Source organism: Phyllostomus discolor, chromosome 4 (assembly GCF_004126475.2).
Source record: "Phyllostomus discolor isolate MPI-MPIP mPhyDis1 chromosome 4, mPhyDis1.pri.v3, whole genome shotgun sequence".
Taxonomy (NCBI): Eukaryota; Metazoa; Chordata; class Mammalia; order Chiroptera; family Phyllostomidae; genus Phyllostomus; species Phyllostomus discolor.
This window is the reverse complement of record NC_040906.2, coordinates 32,046,649-32,073,028: the sequence shown is the minus strand read 5'-3', so window position 1 is coordinate 32,073,028 and position 26,380 is coordinate 32,046,649. Positions and strand designations below refer to the sequence as shown.

The 26,380-nt window shown below is 39.3% G+C and overlaps 1 protein-coding gene across 2 annotated transcripts in view; it reads right to left on the bottom strand.

Annotated features, from left to right (window-relative positions):
* Positions 1–25,646, bottom strand: part of PGAP1 (post-GPI attachment to proteins inositol deacylase 1) — a 79,707-nt gene extending 54,061 nt beyond the window's left edge. The window contains exons 1-3 of one of the 2 annotated variants that reach the window (XM_036023147.1): positions 25,385–25,646; positions 19,159–19,312; positions 11,834–12,009 (exon numbers count right to left, since the gene is read on the bottom strand). In XM_036023147.1, the coding sequence (XP_035879040.1) occupies positions 11,834–12,009; positions 19,159–19,312; positions 25,385–25,531 (477 nt within the window). In that variant the 5' untranslated portion in view covers positions 25,532–25,646. The remainder of the gene's footprint in view (positions 1–11,833; positions 12,010–19,158; positions 19,313–25,384) is intronic. The other variant, XM_028509377.2, reaches the window with a different exon arrangement.
* Between the last annotated feature and the right edge of the window lie 734 nt (positions 25,647–26,380).

Sequence of the window (26,380 nt, the reverse complement as noted above, 5' to 3'; positions counted from 1 at the left end):
TGTGGTGTGCAGCCTTAGGTACTCATCAGAGCAGGGCAGCCTACTTCACCATTTTGTGGTTCTGTACATGTGGCAGGGATTGGAAAGGGAACAATGCTGCTGTCTGGCTGCTGAAGGCTTGCTTGGCGTTTGCCATTTCCAGTCACTTCACCCCCTTCCTGTACACAACTGGTACTCCTCTAGCTGCTATCCTGGGGGTAGTTCCCAGAGAGGGTGGGTTTGAGTTCATTCTAGGACCATGCAGACCCTTTAAGTGGACTTTCCTGAGACACTGGCTGTTTCTTCCACCACTTCAACCCCTACTGGTTTTACAGCCAGAAGTTATGAGGTTCTAATTTCCCAGCGCTGGAACTCTGAGCTGCGTGGTCTGGCCTGGGGCTGGAGTCGCTTGCTTCCAAGGTGTCCCTCCAAATTTTGTCCACCATAGGTGAATGTGGGACCACCTGTTCTGCTGGCTGCTGCTGCATTACCACCACCACACTGTATCCTCTCCACCCTGGCTGCCCACCTCTGCCCCTCCTACCCATCTGGATGCATATGGCTTCATTAAATGCTGGGTTGTCAGACTTCTAAACAGTTCAGTTTTACGGCAGTTCCGGGTATTTTCTGTTTTGAGGTTAGTTGTGATCCTTCTTATGGTTGTGCAAGGGAGCAAAGCATGTCTATCTACTCTGCCGTCTTGACTGGAAGTCCCTCATGTCCTTAATTTGTATGACATTGTCTCCTCCTCAACAGGTCTTCACTGAGCACTCTTCTTTATATTTGTAGTCCTCTATCCTCAACTACCTATATCCACTTCCTGCTTTATTTTCCTTTCTGGCATTTATAGCATTAATTTTTTCTTATTTCTGATGTTTCCTATCTGCACCTCTCTGCTAGAACATGAAGTCTATGAGGGCTTGCATTTGTTTAATTCACTGCTATATTTGCATGCAGACTCAGTGAATAAATGAGGTTTTCTCCATCTAAAATATTCTTACTTTCCAGTTCCGGCCAAGATGGAAGTGTAGGTAGAAACCCTTTGCTTTTTCACATAACCAAAAGGAGGACAACAACCAATCCAAAATCAATAAACAACCAGAGGTACCAGAAAATCAAACTGCATGGAAAAGGTACAGGGAAGAAGCATAATTGGTAGGCATCAAATAGATGGGGAGAGGTCAAAAATGATATAGGAAACAGAGAAGTCAAAGAACTTATATGTACAACCCATGAACATGAACCAAATGACTGGGGGGGGGGGATGCTGGACAATTGGGAGTGCAGGAAAAAGGGGGGATAGAGGGGGAAAGATTGGAAAAACTGTAATAGTATAATCAATAAAATATACTTAAAAAAATAAAATAGAAAGTTTCATGAAAGAATAAAAATAAATAAAGAAAGAAGAAATCAGTACATCCTGACTATTGAAATTAGGTAATGCCAGTCTTCAAAAAGGAGACGTGACCTAGTATCCCTCATCAACATAGATTAGAAATCCTCAACAGAAAATCAGGCTGTCAAATTCAGCAATATTTTAAATTTTAATACATCATGGCCAAACAGGATTTATCCCAAGAATTGAAAGTTGGCTTAACATTTAAGTAGCCATCAATGTAATTCAGTAAGATCATCTCAATAGACGAAAATGCATTTGACTGCATTCAGCACCCATTCATGACTTTAAAAATAAAAATACAAAACAACACACAACACAGTAGGGCTAGAAGCATACTTCCTCACACCCAAGGAATTTTATTATACATAGTATTACTGGAGGACTCAGGTCATTATGTTAAGGACCATTATGTATTTGATAAAATATTTATTGGTAAGATAAATAGGCAATAACAGTGAGATTTATTTTCATAAATGTTATTCACAATAAATGATCAAATGTCTTTTTCAGCTTCTGTCAGCTCTTACCACCTCAGAGGTCCCACCTAGTACAATACAGCCAAAAGAAAACAGAATTAAAATTTAAAAGATGAATTAAAACTGTCTATATTCACAGATGACATAAATATACATAAATATTTAAAGGAATTTAAAGAATATTATCAGAAATCATAAGTGAATTGAGCAAGGTACAGGATAAATGGTCAATATTCAAAAGCGAGTGAAAAATGGAAAGTGAATTTTTTTAAAAAGATTTTATTTATTTATTTTTAGAGAGGGACTGGAGGGAGAAAGAGAGAGAGAGAGAAACATCAGTGTGTGGTTGCTGGGGGCCGTGGCCTGCAACCCAGGCATGTGCCCTGGCTGGGAATCGAACCTGCGATACTTTGGTTCGCAGCCTGCACTCAATCCACTGAGCTACGCCAGCCAGGGCGGAAAGTGAATATTTTTAAATGATATTTTATTAATTATACTATTAGCTGTTCAGATTTTTCCCCCTTTGCCCTTCTCCACCCAGCACCCCCTTCCCAGACAATCCTCCCACCATTGTTCATGTCCATGGGTCATGTGTATAAGTTCTTTGGCTACTCCATTTCCTATGCTGGACTTTACATCCCCACGGCTATTCTGTAACTACCTATTGGTTCCTTAATCCCCTTACCTCTTCACCTCTTCTCCCACACACCCCTCCCATGTGGCAAACATCAAAACATTCTACGTGTCCATGATTCTGCCTCTCTGTTCTTGTTTGCTTAGTTTGTTTTAGTAGATTTAATTGTTGACAGGTATATATTTATTGCCATCTTATTGTTCATAGTTTGATCTTCTTTTTCTTAAGTCTCTTTAACATTTCATATAATAATGATTTGGTGATGATGAACCCCTTTAATTTTTTCTTGTCTTGGCAGCTCTTTTTGGCCCTTTAATTCTAAATGATAGCTTTGCTGGTTAGAGCAATCTTGGCTGTAGCTCCCTGCTTTTCATGACTGAGTATTTCTTGCCAATCCCTTCAGGGCTTCAAAGCTTCTTTTGAGAAATCAACAAATGGTCTTATGGGAACTCCTCTGTAGGAAACTAACTTCTTTTCTCTTGCAGCCTTTAAGGTCCTCTCTTTATGTTTAACCTTTGGTATTTTAATTAGGATGTGTCTTAGAGTGGCTCTCTTTGCATCCATCTTGTTTGGGACTCTCTGTGCTTCTTGGACCTCCATGTTTATTTCCTTCACCACATTAGGGAAGTTTTCTTTCATTATTTTTTGAAACAGATTTCCAATTTCTTGCTTCATCTCTTCTTCTGGCACCCCTATGATGTGAATATTAGACCTCTTAAAGTTGTTCCAGAGGTTGCTTATGCTATCCTCATTTTTTGGATTTTTTTCTTTTTTTCTTCTTCTTGTTCTGACTGGTTGTTGCTTGTGTTCCAAATCATTGATTTGATTCTCACTTTATCCACTCTACTGTTGTTTCCCTATAAATTTTTCCTTATTTCAATTAGTGTATCCTTCATTTCTGACTGGATCTTTTTTATGCTGTTGAGGTCCTCACTAAGGTCCTTGAGCATCTTTATATACAGTGTTTTGAACTCTGCATCTGCCAGATTTCTTACCTCCATTTCCTTTAGCTCTTTTTCTGGAGTTTTGATCTGTTCTTTCATTTGGGCCATGTTTATTTGTCTCTTTGTTTTGGCAGCCTTCCTGTGTCTGTTTCTATGTATTAGGTAGAGCTGCTTTTGACTCCATGTTGTGGTATTATGTCCTAATGCAGTAGGTGTCCTACAGGGTCCAGTGGCATAGCCTCCTCTATCACCCAAGCTGGGTACTCAAGGTGCGCCCTTCATGTGGGCTGAGTACACCCTCCTCTAGTAGTTGAGCCTTGGTTGTGGTTGGCAGATCAACTGGAGGGATTTACCCAGGCCAGTCAGCTGCAAGGACTGGCTGTGACCACTTAACCGCCAACCTCCACCCTCCTGGAGGTTCAGCTGTGCAGGGGCAGCATGGTGGTGCTTTGATGGGGTCTGTAGCTGTCCACTGGGTGCGCTGGTCCTGGGGTTTCCCAGGTGATGCAGGCCAAGGTTAGCCCTCACTTGTGTTTTTCCTGGGGCACCTTGCCTGAGTTGTAAAGCAATCTGAGATAGCTGCTACTTGTGCTGGGCTTGGATATTCCCAGGCATAGCCAAGTGGTGAGTCTAGTCTGGCTGCTGCTAGTGCTGGGCCTGGACCTCACTGAGGCCAGCTATTACTTGTTTGAGAGGATTTAGGAAATTGTGAAGTGTGAGCCAAAACCAGCCATTCATATGGAAAAGCAGCTTGGGTGCGCCTGTAAGCTAGGTAAAGCAGAGTCTCTGGGGATCTCCAAGGCAGGTCAAATAGTGCTAGCCAGTTTCATGGAGTCTCAGATATGGCACCAGCCTGCCAGCTCTGGGTGCAGAGGATTGAGAAAAGGGATAATGGCCTCTGCTGGCCTTGATTCCAGATACCTCAGTTTCTCTCTATGTACCACTGGCATTTTTTGAGCTGCTACCAGGTGGGTGCTGGAGCTCAGAGGGAAAGTGAGTAAGTCTGTGTGGGTTCTTTAAGATGAACTGCTTCGGGCTACAGAAATTTCTTCCACGGACTCACCCGCTGGCTTTTGCAGCCAGAAATTATGGGGACTTATCTTCCTGACTAGGCTAGGCTAGGACTCTTTGCTCCTAAGATAACGCTCCTGAATTTTTATCCTTCTCACAAGGAACTAGCCCATTCTGCATCTGTGGCCCTCTCAGTCTGGATAGATGTGGTTTCTTTAATTCCGTAGTTGTCAGACTTCCATTCAACTCGATTTCTGATGATTCTGAGTGGTGGGTGTTCTACACTGCAGTTGTAATTTTGATGAGGCAGTGTGAAGAGGCGAGCCATGTCTGCCTACGCCTCCATCTTGACTGGAAATGGAAAGTGAAATTTTAAAATGCAGTTAGAGTAGTGTAAAAATATAATTCTTTCGGATAAATTTAATGTAAAAGCTGTAAGATCTGTACACTGAACCCTTCAAATCTGAGAGAATTAAAGAAATCTGGCATAAAGTTGGACAGACCAACTTCTCGGACTAGAAGACTCACAATTAAGATGTAAATTCTCCCCAAGCTGACCAACAGATTTAAAGAAATATGAAACAAAATACCAGTAGGTGTTCTGTAGAACTGACAAGCTTATGTGGAAATGCAAAGAACCTAAAAAGCCAAACCGTCTTGCAAAAGAAGAACAAAGTTGGAGGACCCGCACCACCTGATTTCAAGACTTAACTATGAAGCTATCGTAATCCAACTAGTGTGATATTCTTCTCCATCTTGAAAATGAAATGTAGACATGATGATACTCTGCATAAGCCAGCATTTTAAAATTACTTCTACAGAAGGTATTTTTTAACTTAAATCTATACTGGGTATTGTAGGAGGGAACAAGCCATGTTAAGTACAAAATCTTTTATATATCTGATATTATTTGGATAAATAAGACGTGATTATAAAGTAAGATTTCCATAAATGTAATTTGCAATAAATAATCGTGTGTTTAATCTTATATATTAGGCACTTTTCCTTCTCTGTTTTCTGTTTTCATTTTTTCTCTGACTACATATTAAATTTATAATAGAACTAATAATTTTTTTTAATTGAGGCTTTTAGAAAGTAAGATTTCTATTACAAGTAAGTGTAATAGGGGTTGGAGACAGACAGATGAATCTTGTTGAATGGACAGGATTTGGGAGTGGGAAAGTAAGAACATTTCATTTTATTTTTTTCAGTATATTTTATTGATTACACTATTACAGTTTTCCCAACTTTTTCCCCTCTATCCCCCCTCCGCCCCGCAACCCCAATCCTCTAGCACCCCCCTTAGTTCATGTCCATGGGCTGTACATATAAGTTCTTTGACTTCTCTGTTTCCTATACCATTTTTGACCTCTCATCTATTTTATGCCTACCAATTATGCTTCTCCTTCACTGTACCTTACCCCTCCCCACTGAAAACTCTCCATGTGATGTCCATTTCTCTGATTCTGTTCCTGTTCTAGTTGCTTGCTTAATTTTTGTTTTCATTGTTTTTCTTTTTTTAAGGTTCATTTCTCGATAGTTGTGAGTTTGTTGTCATTTTAGTGTTCATAGTTTTTTATTTTTTTTTCTTATTTAAGTCCCTTTAACATTTCATATAATGATGCCTTGGTGTTGTTGAACTCCTTTAACTTGATCTTATCTGAGAAGCACTTTATCTGACCTTCCATTATAAATTAAAGCTTTGCTGGATAGAGTCATCTTGGATGTAGGTCCTTGTCTTTCATGACTTGGAATACTTCTTTCCAACCCCTCTGGCCTGTAAGGTTTCTTTTGAGAAATCAGCTGATAGCCTTATGGACACACTCCTTTGTAGGTAACTTTCTCCTTTTCTCTTGCTGCTCTTAGGATTCTCTCTTTGTCTTTAATCTTGGGTAACTTAATTCTGATGTGCCTTGGTGTGTTCCTCTTTGGGTTCAACTTCTTTGGGACTCTCTGGGCTTCCTGGACTTCTTGGAAGTCTATTTCCTTTGCCAGATTGGGGGAGTTTTCCTTCATTATTTCTTCAAGTAAGTTTTCAATTTCTTGCTGTTGTTCTTCTCCTTCTGGCACCCCTATAATTCAGATATTGGAATATTTAAAGTTGTCCCAGAGGTTCCTAAACCTCTCTTCATTTTTTTGAATTCTTGTTTCTTCATTCTGTTCTGGTTGGATGTTTTATTTCTTCCTTTTGTTCCAAATCATTGATTTGAGTCCTGGTTTCCTTCCCATCACTGTTGGTTCCCTGAATATTTTGCTTTATTTCACTTTGGTTATCTTTCATTTGTTCCTTCATTTTTTGACCAAGCTCAATCAGTTCTATGAGCATTTTGATTACTGGGGCTTTAAACTCTCCATCAGATAGGTTGGCTATCTCCTCATCGCTTAGCTCTCTCTCTCTGGAGTTTTGCTCTGTTCTTTCATTCAGGCCATATTTCTTTGTCTCAGTTCACCTGTTAAGTTGCAAGGGGGTGGGCCCTTAGGTATTCACTGGGGCAGGACAACTCTCCTTGCTGCACTGTGGTAGGTGCGGGGAGGGGCCAGAGAGGGAACAATGCAGCTTGCCTGCTGTTATAGCCCCACTTTCCAACAATCTAGTGTGAGACTGGGAGTTTCTCCCACTGGGGCAACCCCCTGCCATAGGCCACAGCCAGCTCTGAGTCTCAGTTTCCCATTCAGTCAGTCCGGCCTGCAAAGTCTGCTGCCTCGCCACAGCTAGCCTCACCTGCACAGTCTGCAGCCTTGCCACGGATTCTCTCCATCTGCCTGTCTTACCGGTCTGGCTGGTCTGGCTGACTGTTTCTTTAATTCCTTGGTTGTTGAAGTTCCATGAAGTTTCGTTTTCTGGCACTTCTGGTTGCTTATTGATTTTAGATTGATTGTTTTCATCCTTTTGATTGTGCAAGGGAGCAAAGGGTTTCTATCTACGCCTCCTTCTTGGCCAGACTGATTTCTTAATATAAACTGCTAAGTGTTATCTCTTCCTCAATTTTCTAAAAGAGTTTGTGTAAGGTGGATATTACATCTTTCTTAAATGTTTGATAAAATTTAGCACTGTAGTCATCTGGCCCTAGATTTTTCTTGGCAGTAAAATTTTTAATTACAAATTCAAAAATTTAACAGATATAGGGCTGGTCAGATTGTGTTTCCTCTTGTGTCTCTTTTGTAATTTGTTTCAAGAGGTTTGTGCGTTAATCTGAGTTGTCAGATTTATTGGTATAAAGTTGTTTATAACATTCCTTTAATATCTTCTTACTATCTGTAAGCTCTCTAGTGATATTCCCTATTTCATGCCTGGTATCAATTTGTGTTCCTCTTCTTTTTAATTAGTCTAGCTATTAGTTTACCAACTTTATAGATCTTTAAAAAAATAAAAACCCAGCCATTGTTATCTATTTTTTTCTTTGGTTTGTCTGTTTTCTCTTTCGTTGATTCCCAGTCTCATCTGTATTGTTTCCTTACATCTTAATGTAAGAATAAAGTACTTAGAGTGTACTTTATTTTTCTTTCTCTAGCTTCCGAAGTTGGAAGGTTAGATCATTGCTTTTAAACCTTGTTCCTATCTAAAATAAACACTTAAGACTATTTATTTTTTCTGGTATTGCCGGCAAGATGGAGGAATAGGTGGGCGCACCGTACCTCGCACAACCAAGAACAGAGCAACAATTTACAACAATGATTTGCAGTCATAATATCAGAACTGTCAGAGGATTTATCTAAAAGGAAGACGGACAGCCTAGAAGTTGAAGTAGACCCGCACATCCAGACTGGTAGGGGACTACGAGCCGAGCGAGCAGGCGCGGGGCTGGCGCGGGTCGCAGGCGCGCGGAGGTCGGGGGAAATTTGGCGCAGAATCGGCGCGACAGCAATCCGGGACGCAGGAGCGAGCGCAGCGGTGTAGCGGTGATCCCTGAGTACGCAAGCGGCGGCTGGGGGAATCAGTGGGGCAGCGACTGGGGATCAGGGCAGAGCTCACAGCCCAGAAGCCCAGGGAAGTGTCTGACTCCAGGAGAACGGAAGGGTCGCCATTGATCCCTCCTGTCCCCGCTCCCGCCCCTGCCCCCACATATAACGTCACAAACTAGCGACTGGGGCGCCCAGCACCGGTGAACACCTAAGGCTCCGCCCCCCACCGTAACAAGAGCAACCAGACCGGAGAAAAAATAAATAAATAAGTAAAATAATAGGAGAGACGGGGAAAGACGTAAGATGTGTCCAGCAGAACAGATCAGACCCCCAGGACTCATCCTTTTGAGTGACCAAGAAATAGCCAATCTATCAGATGCACAGTTCAAAACACTGGTGATCAGGAAGCTCACGGAACTGGTGGATTTTGGATCCAAATTACATGAAAAAATGCAGATTACCATAAAAGGGATGCAGGAAGACACACGGAGAAGAGCCAATTGTGAAAGGAAGGAATCTGAATCTCAAAACAACACAGTGGACCAGAAGGAAGATAGAATCAACCAAGCAGGAGAGCATGATGAAATAAGAATTCAAAAAATCGAAGAAAAGCTTAAGACCATCGAGGACACCTTTAAACGTTCCAACATCCGAATTATAGGGGTACCAGAAGGGGAAGACCAGCAAGTGGAAAAGTTATTTGAACAAATAATAAAGGAGAACTTCCCCAAACTGGCAAAGGGAACAGTCTTCCAAGAAATCCAAGGAGCGCAGAGAGCCCCAAAGAAGTTGGACCCAAGAAGAAACACACCAAGGCACATCATAATTACATTAGCCAAGGTAAAAACGAAGGAGAGAATCCTAGAAGCAGCAAGAGATAAGGGGACAGTAACCTACAAAGGAGTTCCCATCAGACTGTCAGCTGATTTCTCAAAAGAGACCTTACAGGCAAGAAGGGGCTGGAAAGAAATATTCCAAGTCATGAAAGACAAGGACCTACATCCCAGATTGCTCTATCCAGCAAAGCTCTCATTTAGAATGGAAGAGAAGATAAAGTGCTTTTCAGATAAGGTCAAATTAAAGGAGTTCATCATCACCAAGCCCTTACTGTATGAAATGCTAAAGGGACTTATCTAAGAAAAGAAGATAAAGAAAAGACATGTATAGTAAAGGGACAGCAAACTCACAATTATTAACAACCACACCTAAAGCAAAACCAAAAGAAACTAAGTAAACAACTAGAATAGGAACAGAACCACAGAAATAGAGGGCACAAGGGGGGGCTAGCAGTAGGGGTGGGAGGAGGAGAGAGGGGGAAAAGGTATAGAGAATAAGTAGCATAGAATGTAGGTTGAAAATAGATCGGGGGAGGGCAAGAATAGTACGGGAAATGTAGAAGCTAAAGAACTTATAAGTATTACATATGGACATGGACTAAAGAGGGGGAAGGGGGGTGGGAGAGGGGGCACAGGGGGGAGGGGAGTGAAGGGGGAAATGGGACAACTGTAATAGCATAATCAGTAAAATATATTAAAAAAAAAAAAGACTATTTATTTTTTCTAACCACTATTTTAATCTTACAAATTTTAGTGTGGTATTTTCATTTTAATTCCATTCAAAACACTTTCAATTTTCAACTGTAATCTTCTTTTTTGACCTCTGGGTAATCTAGAAGTAATTTCCAAATATTTGAGGATTTTCCAGATATTTTTGTTGTTATTATTGGTTTCTAATTGAATCCTAGTATGATCAGAAAATACACCCTGTAAAATTTCAATCCTTTGAAATTTATTGAGACTTGTTGTATGGCCTAGTATATGGCATATTTTAGTTCCATGTGCATTTAGAGAGAACACAGTTCTTCCACTTTTTAGATGCAGTGTTGTATAAATGTCAATAGGGTAAGCTGGTAAATACTGTTCTCATCGTCCATGCTTTACTGACTTTCTGACTTTTTATTTTGTCAATTATTGAGAGGATTGTCAAAATCTATAACTCTGAGGATTTACCTAATTTTTTCCTTTAGTTCATTTTGTCTAGTTTTTATTATCCTTTCTTTAAATTCAATGATCTCTTTTTTGTAATGTTCAATCTGCTTAAAGCCTATCTCCTGAACTTTTCATTTCTGATATGTACAGGGTGGGGTAAAAGTAGGTTTATAATTGTGAGTACATAAAACAGTTTATTCTTGTATTATTAATTATCATATTATTTTCCATACAAACAACTGTAAGCCTTCTTTTGCCCCACCTTATCTTGCCTTAGTCCTAGATTTTCCTTTTTGCTCTTTTTAAAAAGTTACTATATCTCTGCTGAGATTCCCCATCTCTTCCCTTATTATGTGTATTGTTTACTTTAAATCTTTAACTTTGATATTTTTTGAGACTTGTATTTAAGCATTGCTAAGATAGATGCTGGAGTAGCTGTTACTATAGGACTGGAGTAGTCCTAAATCATGTCTTTTCTGGGGTTTCGCTTGAATGCCCAATGTGTTCAAATACATCTTTCCACTTCAGCTGGTCAGACCTCCTATTTCCCAGCACGGTGTGGCCTCTGAAATCTCCATTCAGCTCATAATTCCCTAGCAACTGTCTTCTGCCAGCCTGCATTGTGGTGTACCAGGGGAGGAAGTGGCTCACCCAAATATGTAGTAATATTTTATCTCTGACACTGTTTAGAACTGCTGGCAAAGAATGATTTTTAGTCTGTTTTACTGCTCTTTTAAAGTTGTACCCAGGTAGACACACCCCATCACTTCCTCCTTGGTACACCCTTGCCTTGTACTCCTTGACCTGTGCACATACAGCATAGCATTCAAAGGCTGAAAAATGCAGATTTCTAGAGCTCCTAGCTCTGCCTAGGTTTCTTCTTTCGCACACCCTGATCAGAAATCTAGCCAATTCCAGGAGCCCCAAATTCTATTTTATGCCTTCTTTGGCTCAGTGGTATCCATGTGCTCTGCTTCATTTCCACTTACTTGACCCATGGCCTAGAAAATGCTTCCAGGCAGAAAGCCAGAGCAATTATGGAGCTCATTTCACACGTTATCTTTCTTTCAGAAAACAGTCCTTTGCCGCTTGGTTACCTAATAGTTAAACACATGCACTTCAGATATCTTGACTAGTTTCATAGTTATTTACATAAGGAAGTGTTCTATTCTAACAGTACCAGTTACACAGCTATAACTAGAAACAGAAATTCATACTAATGGTTTTTAGGAAATACACTGTATTCCTAATTTATAATAGTTAGAAGAATTTTTGCCTCAGAATTCACTGCAAGAAAGGTTTCTTATAATTCAATTATGCTTCAAACACCACCACCAAGTTCAAAACAGACTCCCACACACACAAAAAAAAACACAAAAAAACCCACACCTTTGAGCCATCTTTCCTTCAACTTCCATATAAACAAAAGATTTAAAATATGCTGAGTTCCAAAGATGCTAGGAGGTTAATCACTACTGATTTGCAAGCTTATCTCTTACCTTATAGAGTTTGAGAATTGCTTTAATACACTCATGTACAAACTTGGTCTGCTTCTGCAGACTTCCACCATACAGTGCCACCAGTTCTTCATTGAAATTCACACTGAAGAAGTCAAAGTGGTACCTGAAGTCAATGTCCTCTGCTTTTCTTAGTGCAATAGAGCCAATAGAACGAACTACAAAGGAAAATGGTAAAGTGCGCATTAAACAACATTTTTAAAAGTTTCATCCACTGTTGTCTTTTAATAACTTTATCCCATACCCTGAATATAAAAACCTCTTTCAGGATATCCTTTAATAGTATCAATTTAGAAGAACAAACCAACCTAGAAGGTATATGCCTTGTTCCCTAAATATTTTTTTTAATTAAATAAAGAGTGAACAGGTCATTCATTCTCTATATACTTTCCCTTTAGTAGTGGTGACAATAAATAAAAGGAAGGGAAAGGATTCTTTGAAGTATAAGAAATAGGGATTTTGTCACACTTGAGTGTTTTAAGAATGTGGAAATTCCTACCCCCCCCCCCCAAAAAAAGAGAGAGAGAGTATTTAGGTACATATGCTTGATTTGTCTTTCTTACACATGACATCCAATCCATGTGAAAATCCTGTTATGCTTCATCTTTTAAATACACCCCCAACTGAGACTTCTCACAATTTCCACCACTACCTTCCTAATCCAAGCACCGTTATCTCTTACTGGAAAGTCCAATAGTTTCTTAACTGGTCTCCCTGTTTTCACTATCTTAGATTTAACTTTGTAACCATTTCACAGAATTTATTAATTGAACATTGATTGGCTTTAGAAGTAGCCATGTTTAGTTCAGCAATCAAAACACCATTGTTTGCCATTCCATTTTCTTAACTTGCATAGTTCACGTACTACACAACTCATCATGTAAAGTGTAGAATTCATGTATTCAAAGAGTTACACAATTATTTCTGCAATCTAACTCTAGACATTTTAAAAATCACCCCGAAAAGAAAGCCTGCACTCACGAACAGTCACTCCTCATTCCTCTTCTCCTCATTCTAGGAAAGCACTAATCTACTTTCTGTCCCTATGCATTTGCCTATTCTGGACATTCCTATAAATGGGATCATTTAATATATGGTCATTCAAGACTGGGTTCTTTCATTCCTCATAATGTTTTCAAGATTCATCCACATTGTACTATGTAATTTCTGTATCAGTCATTAATTCCTTTTTATTGCTAAGTAATATTCCATCATATGGATATATCATACTTTATTCATACATTCATTAGTTGATGGACATTTGGGTTGTTTCCACCCTTTAGCTATTATGAACAGCATTGCTATGAACATCTGTATGCAAGTTTTGGCACAGATGTAGGTTTTCATTTGTCTTGGGTAGGTATCTAGTAATGGAATTGCTAGGTCTTGTAACTCTATATTTAATATTCTGAGGAACTGTTTTTCAAAGTGGACAACCATTTTACATCCCAACCACCAATGTAGGAGGGTTTCAACTTCTTCACACCCTCAACAATACTCGTTATAATCTACCTTTTAGATTAGTTACCTCAGTGGGTATAAGATCATATCTCACTGTGGTTTTGACTTGCATTTCCCTGATGATTAGTGATATTTAGTATTTTTCCTACTTCCTCTCTTGCTCCTTTACAGCATATTCTCTGCACAGCAAAGCCAGAGTGATTATCTTTAAAAAAATAAATCACACATACTAGAATGGTTCAAATTTTAAAATCTGACAATTCCAATGTTGTCAAGGATGTGGGCCAAAGGGAGGTATAATGTACTCTTCTGTGAGTATAAGTTAGCACAACCAGTACAAATAAAAGAAAACACATAGACTGACACAGAATTGTGTTCCTATGGTTTACCTCCTCCAGAAACATAGGCTTATGTGCTTTAAGATAAGAAGGATGTTCATTATTTATAATTGCCAACACCACAAATGTCCAAACACAGAATAAACTGTGGTATAGCCATACAACAAAATAGTGCAGTGTGAGGAAAATAAATGGATCACAGTTTGTTTGACAACTGGACAGATTTTAAAAACAATTTTGAGTACAAGAAGCTAGACACAAAAGAAAACATACTGAGTGATATTTATACACAAAGTTTAAAAATAGCCCCAAACAAATAGCTTATATTAGAGTATATATTTAGATGCTAAAACTATTTAAAAAGTCAAGGAAATTATTACCTTAAAATTAGGATTGTGAACACATCTAGAAAGAGGCAAGGAGTTTAATCAGGAAGGGGCAATTTTAACTTGGTTCTTGTTTCCGTTAGTATTCACTTTACATTATTTTTTAACTGAGGATCTATATTCTGTGCATTTCTCTGTATGTGTTATATTTCAAATGCAATGATTGACCAAAAAATCAGATTATATAATTTCTTACCCAAAACCCTACAAGTTTCCCATCACACAGATCAAAATTCAAAGTCTTTTCCACAGCTTAAATATTTATTGTCTGTGGTTACTTTTCCACTGTCATCTTTTTTTTTTTCACTTTCTCTAGTCTCAGGGTCTATATCAAGACTGTTCTTGTCTCAGGGTCTTTCCCCAAATAGTCACATACCTCAGTCCCTTGCTACTTTCAAGGCTCTGCTCAAATGTCATTGCCTCATAGTGGCTTTCCCTGCCTGAACCAGTTTATTCTCTAGTCCTTACTATGGTTTATTTTTCATTCAAACTTTTAACATTACTGACATACATGTTTGATGTCTACCTTCCCAACAAGAATGTATGTTTGATCAAGGAAAAGAACTTATCTGGCTTGGTCTGTTTTGGATCCTTAATACCTAGAATACTGCCTAGCTCATGGTAGGTGCCCCATAAATATAAGCTAGGTAAATAAACATGTAAGCAATTATACTATGTTGAAATAATCCTGTTCTCATTAATAACCAGACAAGCAGATTAGCTGAAATTACTCCCAGATTACTTAACTATAATGCCAGAAATAACTGCTGTATCTCCAAGCCAACAGTCAATTTGGAATGTGTGCATATAACTCCCCACTCTTACCTTCCTATGTTCCCCTCAGTATTTCCACATCTAACTTGTTTTCTTTTGACATTCAATATATTAGTTTCAGAGGTACAATATAGTGGTTAAGCTTACAGAACTTAAAAAGTAGTTACCCAACTAAGTCTAGTAACCTGGACATCATACATAGTTATTACAATAGTATTGACAATATTCCCTAAATTATATTTCATATCTCTGTGACTATTTTGTAAGTGCCAATTTGTACTTCTTAATCTCTTCAGGTTTTTCACAGCTCCCAACCCCCTTCCATCAGGCAAACATCAGTTTGTTCTCCGTATCTATGAGTTTATTTCTGTTTTATTTGTTTTTTTAAATTTCTATTGATTGATTTTGAGAGGGTGAAAGAAAGAAACGTTGATTTGTTGTTCCACTTTATTTAGGCATTCAATGGTTCCTTCTTATATGTGCCCTGACTGGTGATTGAACATGCAACCCTGGCATATCAGGGCAATGCTCTAGCCAACTGAGCTACCTGGACAGGGCCTATTTTATTTTTCAGATTCCACATATGAGTGCAATCATATAGTATTTGCCTTTCTCTGCCTGACTTACTTCATTTAGCACCATACTGTCTAGGTCCATCCATGTTGCTGTAAATAGTAAGAAAGGCTTCATTCTGTTTTATGGTCGAGTAATACCTCATTTTACCTATGTACCACAGCTTCTATCCATTCATCTTTTGGTTGGAGCATTCAATCTATTTACATTTAAAATAATTATTAATAAGTATGCAGTTATTGCCATTTTATTGTTTTCTAATTGTTTTTGTAGTTCTCTGTTCCTTTCTTACTCTCTTACTCTCTTCTTTTGTATGTTGATGACTTTTTATAACTTTGTGTTTGGATGCCTTTTCTTTATTTCTTGTGTATCTCTTAAAGATTTTTGGTTTGTGGTTCTCATGGGGTTCACATATACTAAGCTATGTTTATAACAGTCTATTTCAAGTTAATGGTTGCTTAGGTTCCTACACATTCTAAAATTACTCCCATTTTTACACACCCCCTCCATGTTTATGTTTTTTTCATTATTTTTTACTTTCGTACATGTGTTTGTGATTCTCCCTTAATTTACTGTTGTAATTACACGTGTCTTCCCAGCTTTCCCTTCCTTTCAACCTCTGTACTAGTTGTGGTGTTGGCCAACCCACTGCTTTAATTATGTGTTCACCTTTTTAAAATTGTATGTTCAATGTGAATTTTTTCATTGTGATATTTTCTTATTTTTATTTTTAATTTTTTTCTTAAGAAGTCCCTGCCTTGCCCTGGCTGGTGTGGCTCAGTGGGTTGAGTGCTGGCCTGTGAACCAAAGGGTTACTGGTTCGATTCCTTGTCAGGGCACATGCAGGCTGGGTCCCCAGTGAGGGGCATGCAAGAGGCAACTACACTCTGATATTTCTCTCCCTCTCTTTCCCACTCCAGGCCCCTCTCTCTAAAAATAAACAAATAAAATTTTTTAAAAAACCCAACGAAGTCTCTGCCACTGTTCTACTTGTTTGCTTAGTTTGTTTTTTAGATTCAGTTGTTTAAGTTGTGAATTTATTGCCATTTTAATGTTCATAATTTTGATCTCCTTCTTTTTCTTAGATAAGTCCCTTTAACATTTCATATAAGAGCTTGGTGATGACCTACTCCTTTAGCTTTACCTTTCTGGGAAGCACTTTATCTGCCCTTCCATTCTAAATGATAGCTTTGCTGGACAGAGTAATCTAGGTTGTAGGTTCTTGCTCTTCATCATTTTGAATACTTGCCAGTCCCTTCTGGCCTGCAAAGTTTCTTTTGAGAAATCGGATGACACTCTAATGGGAACTCTTTGTAGGTAATTATCTGCTTTTCTCTTGCTTTTAAGATCTCTCTTTATCTTTAATCTTTGGTATTTTAATTAGGATACATCTTAGAATGGGCCTCTTTGTGTCCATCTTGTTTGGGATTCTCTGTGCTTCCTGGATTTGCATGTCTACTTCCTTCACCAAATTAGGGAAGTTTTCTTTTATTATTTTTTCAAATAGATTTCCAATTTCTTTCTCTTTTGCTTCTCCTGCTGGCGCCCCTATGATGTGAATGTTGGACCTCTTGAAGTTGTCACAGATGCTGCTTACAATAACTTTGCATTTTTGGGTTCTGTTTTCCTCTTGTTCTGATTGGTTGGTTTTACTTCCTTATGTTCCAAATCATTGATTTGATTCTCGGCTCCATCCACTCTTCTGTTGTTTTCCCGTAGATTGTTCTTTATTTCAATTAGTATAATCTTTGTTTCTGACTGGATCTCTTTAATGCTGTTGAGGTCCTCACTAAGTTCCTTGAGCATTCTTATAACCAGTGTTTTCAACTCTACATCTGGTAAATTCCTTGCCTCCATATTGTTTAGTTCTTTTCCTGCAGTTTTGTCCTGTTCTTTCATAAGGGACATATTTCTTTATTTCCTCACTTTGTCTGCCTCCCATGTTTGTTTCTCAGTAGCTCTGCTACATCTCCCAGTTTTGGCAGAGTGGCCTTATATATTATAGAGTAGGTGTCCTGTGGGGCCCTGTGGCACTGTTTCCCTATTCACCTGAGCGAGGTGCTCCAGGGGTGTCCCTTGTGTGAGTTGTGTGTGCCTTCCTGTTGTAGTTGACCGTGACTGCTGGTATCATGTCTGAGTGTAGGATTGACCCTCTGGCTGAACAGCTTTGAAGACTGGCCATGACTACAGCAGGAAGTTGTTGTTTGAGGGCTCACTTTAGTGGGAATCAGTTGCCTGTCAAGTCTACACTTTAGGTGTATCCTTTGTGGAGCTAATTGGGTGGTGCTTTGGTGTAGTCTGAAGCCATCTACCAAGTGTGTTGGTTCTGAGGCCTCTGGAAAGGGATTCCAGTGGCCTCAGTCAGCTGAGGTCAGCTCAGGTCCACTGCTGCTTATGCCTGGACCAGGACCACCTGGTAGGAGCTACAAAGTAATCTGAGGTTGGTAGCTGCCTGTGCTAAGCTTGAAGGTGCCAGAGAGGGGTTATGCTGTGAACCAAGCACAGCTGCCACTAGTGCAAATGCCTGGGACTACTTAGTGATAGGTACAGGGCATGCTACAGCCAGCTGCTGGTTATATGGGGTTTGTGGACCTTTGGGATTTTAGGAAAGTCTGCAGTGCAGGCCCAGGCCATCTGCTTGTGAAGATTAGCCTCTGAGAGAGGGTTGGTCTGGGCAAGTGAATTGGGTGAGGTGGGATTTCAGAGAATGTCCAGGGAGCATTGTTAGCCAGGTTGATAGAGACTCCAACTTAGTGCTGGCAGGCTGGGTGCATGGAGAGCTCAACTAAGGAACAATGGTGCCTCCCTTAAATCCCCCTGCCTTGAGTCTAGGAGAGAGGTGCTGCTCCATCCCTTGCCCTGAAACCAGACAATTCAGTTCCTTTCCAGGTGTTTTTGGTGCTTTTTGAGCTTCTGTTCCTTCTGTGGAGCTTAGGGCAAGTGTTTGAGGGCAAAAGAATTTGTGCTCAGGCACTTTTAAGAGAATGTCTGAGCCTACAACAACCTTCTATCTCACCTGAACTGAGTCCACTGCTGATTTTCACAGCCCACTGTTGTTGGGACTCCTCTTTATGGCACTGGTGCCCCGGGCTGGGGAGCCGGCAGTGGGGCTGGGACGCCTTGTTCCTCAGTGTGAACTTCTGCAGCTGAGATATTCCTCTTAATTCTTAACTGCCACACATGGGTGTACGACCAGTCTATTTCAAATCTCCATCCCTCCTACCAGTCCCAATAGGGCTTCTTCTTTATGTCCTTAGTTATAGGAGTTCTGTTCAGCTAGTTGGTTCTCAAGGGTGTTGTTCTATAATTTAGTTGTAATTTTGATGTGGTCATGGGAAGAGGCAAGCACAGCATTTACTCTGCCATTTTGACTGCAAGTCTAGATCCCTCTAACTAAAATAGCTTCAAAAGAAAGAGAGCAGTCTCTTCTCTGGTTCAGCAGACCGAAAACCACTGATGCACTTCTCTAATCAATACTTCGGGTTCTGTGCTCTGCAACCTCGATTTCCAATAGAAGCCTCTTTCTTCTGATGATTCCTGAATCCCTGTATCATCTATTTATCCCACCCCACTCCATTTTCTTTTTCTCCTTCTTACTTTTTACAAAGTGATCTCCAATATTCTTTTCCATGTACTTCTCACATGTATTTTTCTAGGCAAAACGTCATACATTTATGTTTCCAGTATGCCTAGCACAGTACTTAACAAGCAGTGTGTATCTGTTAAATTCTTCAACTGCATTTCATAGCTTTCAAAACTTACTTCTGAGACTTACCTTGCTTATAACTTCCAGCATTACCAGGAAGAAAGAGAACTGGAATACCCGTTAAAGGGAGAAGTTTGTGTTCTTCAGCATAGGATCCTTCTCCATAAAGATACAATTCATATGCAGGATAGCGTTTTGTCAGTTTCTTTGGAAGTTCTATTTTCTACAGCAAAATAAATAAAATTAAAAATGCAGTGTTACTTTAATACAATTCAGCCACACCATACCCAATTCTGAATTATACAAATAGTACAATATAAAAATATTACTGATAATAAAACTGCCCTTAGTGCACAAAACAAGTTCTACTTTTACTTTATTCATATGGAGAATCAGTCTTAAATTACACGAGTTTTGAACCATGTGGTCTTTGTGAAAGCATAAAATGGTACTACATGGAATTCTAATAAATATAAATTACTCAAAATAGCCACTGACAACAGAAAAACACTGACAGATGTCAGCAAGTTACCTGTCAGTACGATTAAACTACATTTAATTTAGTATCAGTATCAATTATACTTAGAAATGAAAAGCTTTCCATTATTAAATCAATTCTTTTTTGCTATTTTAAACTGGTTTGTAATGTCTTTCCTTTTACTCAGGCCCAACTACATATTCCAGTGGTTACATCATTCAACAGAAAGCAAGTTTGTTTTATAATGCAGCTTTCTGACCTCTCAACTTAATATGCCTTTGACCTACAAGGTGCTTAACAAATTAATCTGAAACTTATAGCCAAGTCTTGGTCACGATGCATACAGTCTTCTCACCATAAACATTCCAGTGAATTAGCATCTGTTTCAGTTTTTATGAACCAGCTGCATGGTTGTCAGCAAGCCTTAAACTGCTCTGCAATTCATATTATTGTGTACCAAATAAGCCAGTAATTCAGATAAATTTTTTCCAACAAAATACAAACTAGGTCTTAATGCCATCCCCGAAAGGTAGGCATCCATAAAAGCAATAGTAAGTATAAACTCTTCTGCTGCTCCTTTTTCAATGAAAGAAACCATTAAAAATGAAACTAGTTACTTTGAACAGTAGATTTTAAGTGACATCAATAGGTTTAGTGATCTAGCAGTGCTACACATATGCTTAATAAAAATTTCAACTACTGAATGCACTTTTAAACTGTAAATGGTAATGACTACTGAAAAACCTCACTGCTGTAAAAAATCAGAATTCTGATTACTCATGCACATTCCTGAACATTCCTTTAAGGATATTACCATGAACAACCCATGCTAATAACATCATGGAAACACCTTTAGAGTGTGAACTTAATGTGTCAGATATTAGCAACTTTTTATCTCCTCAAGTACTCAAAATAGAGAAGTACAAACCCCACTATTTGTATTATATACGCACATGCGCCTTAAATTAGTCCCAATATTGATTATGCACTGTATATAATCAAAAATGAAAATGACACAATATTTTGTTTCTTTAGGTACAAATTAAACAAAAATAAAACATGAGACAGCCCTGGCTGGCATAGCTCAGTGGATTGAGCGCAGGCTGCAAACCAAAGTGTCGCAGGTTCGATTCCCAGTAAGGCCACATACCTGGGTTGCAGGCCACGGCCCCCAGCAACTGCACATTGATGTTTCTCTCTCTCTCTCTTTCTCCCTCCCTTCCCTCAGTAAAAATAAATAAATAAAATCTTTAAAAAAAAGTGAGAGAACTCCTCCCAATTTAGTAAACCATTTGATAGAATAGTAGTATAGGCATATCAAATCATTATTCTTTTTAGGTTAGTAGCTAAACCAAGTTTTGAACTAGTTGAAAATTAACTTAGAAAAACAAGAAACTATAAATATTCAAAAAAAGAAATATTTAATTCTCTGGAGACAGAAAAATAAGCAAAAGAATAGATTTGATATATTTCATAATATACTATTATGAAAGAAATTTTGTAGTGAGACAGTGTACACTGTTAAAAATATGGATGCATATAATATGGAGGAGCAAAAAGTAGAGATAAAAAAGGAGGTGGAATTAAAAAAAAAAGTGAGAGCTGTAGGCAAATTAACAAAACTGCATTTCCAGGCAGAGTCAACACCAGGAGTGAGTGGCAGCAAGAAACAGGAAGGGTACTGACCAGATGGAGGACAGAAAAGGTACAGGCACACAAAAAGGGTGCTGATTGAAAACAGAAGAGGGTCAATAGATTTGGGAAAAAAAAAAACAAAAAACAAACCCCACATAGCAACAGGAATCCAATATATTTTAAACGGATATATATACATACACACACACACAGATATATATATATATATATATATATATATACGGATATAAACAGATATATATATATATATATATATATATATATATATAAAATTAAATGAGCAGCCCTACCCCCAAGAAAAACGTCTAATTAAGATCAACTACCTTAACACTTAAATCTTATCTCCACACATCATGCCCCCTGCTGTCCCCTCCTCTCTGGACTCTGCCTTCATACAGGTTCTTCTCATCTCTAACCTAGATCCTTTTCCAAAGACAAACATTCTAACAAATTCCCAAGTACTAGAAAAACACTGATTAAGAAACTAACGTCTTTATTTTATGATATATCTCTTTTAATTATGATTTAAAAATGCAATTACAACCAAAAAAGAAAAACAAAAAGATTCTGATTAAAATGAATGCAGCTTTTAAGCTCTTATAAAGAGCTAGCTCTCAGCCCTTTGTCCACCCCACACTTAAGAACACTCTGGAGAACTCCAGCTTGATAAAAAGACCTAGGGACAACTAGTGTGTCTCTCCATGTCATAATCTCCCTGCTACAATGAACAGTCTCTACTGCTGTCCAGAAATACCTTGTTAAAACATATACCTATGTCTTTCTTCACTGCACATAGAGATGAGAAAGGCTGAGAGAGGGGTCCTTTAAAACCTGGCCCTAATTATTCTTCCTACTTTCTTATAACTTACACATGCCAGGTTTTAAACTTTATTTTTAATATGTTTCAAAATTCAAGATTCAATAGGATATACGCTCAATAGGCTCTGTCACACCTGTGATCTTTTGGCCATCCAGTTTCCTACCCAGAAGGCAACTAATGCCAGCAGTTTGTACTTGAAGAAATATTTTACACGTGCACATATAAGAAAACATGTTAATAGGTTATTTTCTCCCTTTCACATAAATGGTTACATACTATACATACTGCTTATGCAATGTATCCTGGTACCTTCTTCATTCACAAATATGAGTCTTCATTCCTGTAATTTTTTTGTTTTTGCACTTTATGAACTATGGTATCTGCGCTCCATGGCTCAATTCACTACTTCTTTTCTATGGCCTTTGACTACCAAGACAAACCTAAATGCTGTCTTCTGCGAAGGGCCTTGTACACACTCTTATAGTGAAGCTATAACATTCAGCACATTTTAACTATCCATTACATTCTCATTTTCTCCCATTATAAAGACATAAAGGCACAAGATCTAATTCATCTGAAATTCTCTCACTCATAATCAGTTACTAGAATATACTGGACATATAATCACTCAATAAATGATTTGCTAAATAACAGACTTAATAACAATATATGTGATTCGTATTTTCCAATACCTTTTCTTTCAAAGAGCAACTGTTGGATCACATATCTGAAGACAGGCAAATAAATTACTCTAATGGAGAAAACAACACAGATGTTACTTCTCCAGTTCTATGATTTGCCCAAAACTGTTTGCTACCATATGAAAGCTCTACCTTGCTGTCATAAGGTGAGAAACTTTAAAGGCTAATGTGTATTTTGCCTGGTTAGGTTGGTGAGATATTCAGTTAACTCTCAATAAGCAAATCTAGGAAAACCAAAGGTAGAGAATGAATAGAGGTAATCGAACAGTTTTAAATTCAAAACTTCATCTTTTACCAAGAGTTTCAAATTCCTATCCCACCTTTTATTTTTCATATGGAAAATAAAATTGAGTATGTTTCATATATTGCTCATTTCCTCTAAAAGAGAAGAAAACCCAACAATTAGGATATCCATCTAATAAATAACAATCTGTGAACAATTAGAGAGGTTATTATAAGATATAACTAAAAGGAAGCAAGATAAAATAAGTTTCAAACATTTTATTTATTAAAAACCACTGGTTCTTAACAGAATGACCTCAGCTATCCATAAATCTCACTACATTCCAAATGACTCATTTCTATAGGTTGGTTTTAACTTATTTGTAAAATAACACAGCCTAGTGTGTACAATAAAAGGGCAAACATAAATAGTGTAGTGAATTAACACAGCTTTTTGCATCATAAAAATCTACCAAAAAACATGGATCAAAAACTCCTGCCACTGTAATTATTATTGTACTAACAAATTATTAAGAGTGTAAAACCTCAAAAGGGTGATTTGAATAAAAATAAGTAAATACAGGCAACAACAGGAAAAAAGCCAAATGGCTCTTTTGCAGTAGCTACAACTAATTTTCAGTGTCTTTCTAGTCAATTTTCTGAGGCACAAAATGCATCTGGGAGGTCCGTATGCTTTGTTCCCAACACTGAGCAATTTCTACCACTGCAAATATTAAAATAGCTTCAGTAATTGTGGGGAATCTAAAAATAAATGAGAATTAGTACACTGTTACAAAATAATTGTATTTTAACCAAACTCTTTCAATGCAGTACAAAACTAAAGTGACTTCAATCCATTTGGAGTTTCCTAATTATTAAATCATATAAAAATCATAGGTGATTGATTATAAGGGCTTTATTTCAGCTTTATGAAATCTAAACTAGAAGCCCCAATATTTAACTATACATAGAGTCTGATAAAAATAAACCAGCATATTTGCTTAGAAAGTAAGAGACAATAGTAACATTAAAATCTTCTCCTTCTACAGGATTTGGTATCAAATGCTTCAAACCCCTTATAAGTATTGATGCAAAAAGAAGGTAAGAATTTCAAAACAAATAAAATCTAAACTAGAATTTTGCCCATGGGAAAGGAAGCTCATTAGCAATTTAAACCTTAAGTAGTTTTGATATCTAAATAGCGGCATAATCAAACATGCTCCTCCATAATGACCTGTACCCAGAAACAATCACGATCGGCATCCTTCATCTTAAAGAAAAAATCTGCTATGGTTTTAAAAGTATACTACAAATACATTTTATCACTAGGTATTATACATAGATGTATATGTACGTATAATACATATGTATTATATGTATATGTATATAGTGCATATACATCTTATGGCAGGAGGCTATTATAATATGTATTTTGTAATTAAGAGATACGCTTAGAAATAAAAAAACCATTCGGGAGAAATATCTTCAGACAGTTGTGTGATGTGTCACCACCTCTTTTTACAGCTGGTTATGAATGAAATTCTAGGTTCTTTTATGCTGAACTGATGAAACAATTGTGATTGAAAATGTTCAAAATGAAACGTAAGAGGTGGGGGCGGAGGGAGTGAGAAGAGCTGGGTCTCTCTTAAACGGCACATTTAGAGAGAAAAATAAAACTAACCCCATAAAATAGATTTTGAACGCAGTTGGTAAGAGGCGACATGCACACACACAGGAGTGCTGGCACACGCAAGGACCTGTGAAAGGTCCTACAAAACAGGAGACTCCGCAAAATCTTTACAGGAGGGAACCTCAATAGTTTTCCATTTAATTACTCATCGGGTTAGCCCTTCACACAGAAGTAAAACCTTGGAGTCTCTAAGGCAGCCCTGGAAACTACCTAGCCAACAATACACTCTGTTGAAGCTCGGTCCCTTTCTAGAAAAGCAAGGACTGACATGTACATCACTGGGCGAGAGGGGAATTTAGATGCGTGGGAAGCAAAGGAGGATCCAGGGGCACCTGTTAAGGTAGGAATGCGGAGAAGACGGGGTTTGGATTTAGGGAGAAGGGCAGAGACTGCGTTTCTGGGGATAAAGGGGGTTGGGCGCGACCAGTCTGAAAAGCCTGTGAATAACATTTGGAATCTGGCAGAGGGGCAGGGGAACAAGTGCGAGTGGGGACAGAAGGATGCTCAGGAAAGCACCTAAGAAACACCCCACGGTCAAGAAAGGACACAAAGAGCAGGTGAGGGGAATAATGGGGTCCTGCAATCTTCCAGGGCGGAAAGACACAGAAACGAGGTTGGGATAAAGAGGTCTGAGAGGCGCGGGAAACCAAGTCAGAGGAAACCCACAGAAGGTCCAAGTAGGAAGGGCCTGAATTTCGGAGCGCCCAGGTGAGAGGGTGGAACCTCACCTGATACTCCGGGTACTCAAACATGTAGCTCATACTGCACTTGTTCTCCTCGAAGCCGAAAAAGACGTCCCACAGCCCGAGGGTGGCCATGAAGATCATGAAGGCATAAAACGCCAGGTTGCAGAAGTTGACAGAGTGAAGAAACATCGTGCCGCCGCCGCCGCCGCCGCCGCCGCGAGACCCCAAGCACTAACTGAGCCAGCCGAGGGCTCCGGGCTGCCCGCGCCGGGGCCGAGCCGGAGCAGAGCCGGGGCAGCGCGCGCTTGCGCCGAAGCTCAGCTCGTTGGCGCTCCCGCAGCACAGTGCGCCTGCGCGCAGCCAGCCCGCTGCGCCTTCCGCCTTGCCTCTCCCTGGGAGAGCGGAGGTGGTGATTGCAGCTGGACTGCAAATCTGAGCTGAGAGGGAAAAAGCGGAAAGCGGGTGGGGCTAAGATGCGGGGTGTTGGGGAAAAGGGGAGGAGCGAGGAGAGGAAAAAGGAAGAAGGAGTCAGGGAAGGGCAATGCGAGGCAGGCTGGAGGGGAAAAAGGGGGAGGGGAGACGAGCAAGGGAAGGTGGGGGGGGGGGGGGGACGAGGAACTGGAGGGGAATGGGCGGAGCGCCGGAGCCCTGGAGGCGAAGAGGGGGAAGGGTTGGGAGTGGGTGTCGAGTAGGTTAATTTGGAGAGGCGCAGGTGATTACTGATAGCTGACCCGGGCAGGGAAGAGGGGACAGGAGAGGCACCCTGTCGCAACACCTCTCCCCGTTCAATTTTGAAATGGCTCGGGCCTCTGCAATTCGGTTCTCCCAGCAGTAACAGCAGGTTCCCAGCTCTTAGGACCAGAGAGCTGAAGCGGGGAACAAATGGTTTCCCCCACGTCTTTGACCGTCACGTCGGCCCAGTGGGTAACAGCGCAGAAAAGCACCGGCTCATAAAAAGCCACCAGCAGGTCCACAAGATTCTGTTCTTGGAATGAGATGAAAGCCTGGATCACAAAAACGTCGTTAGTTTTCTAAAAA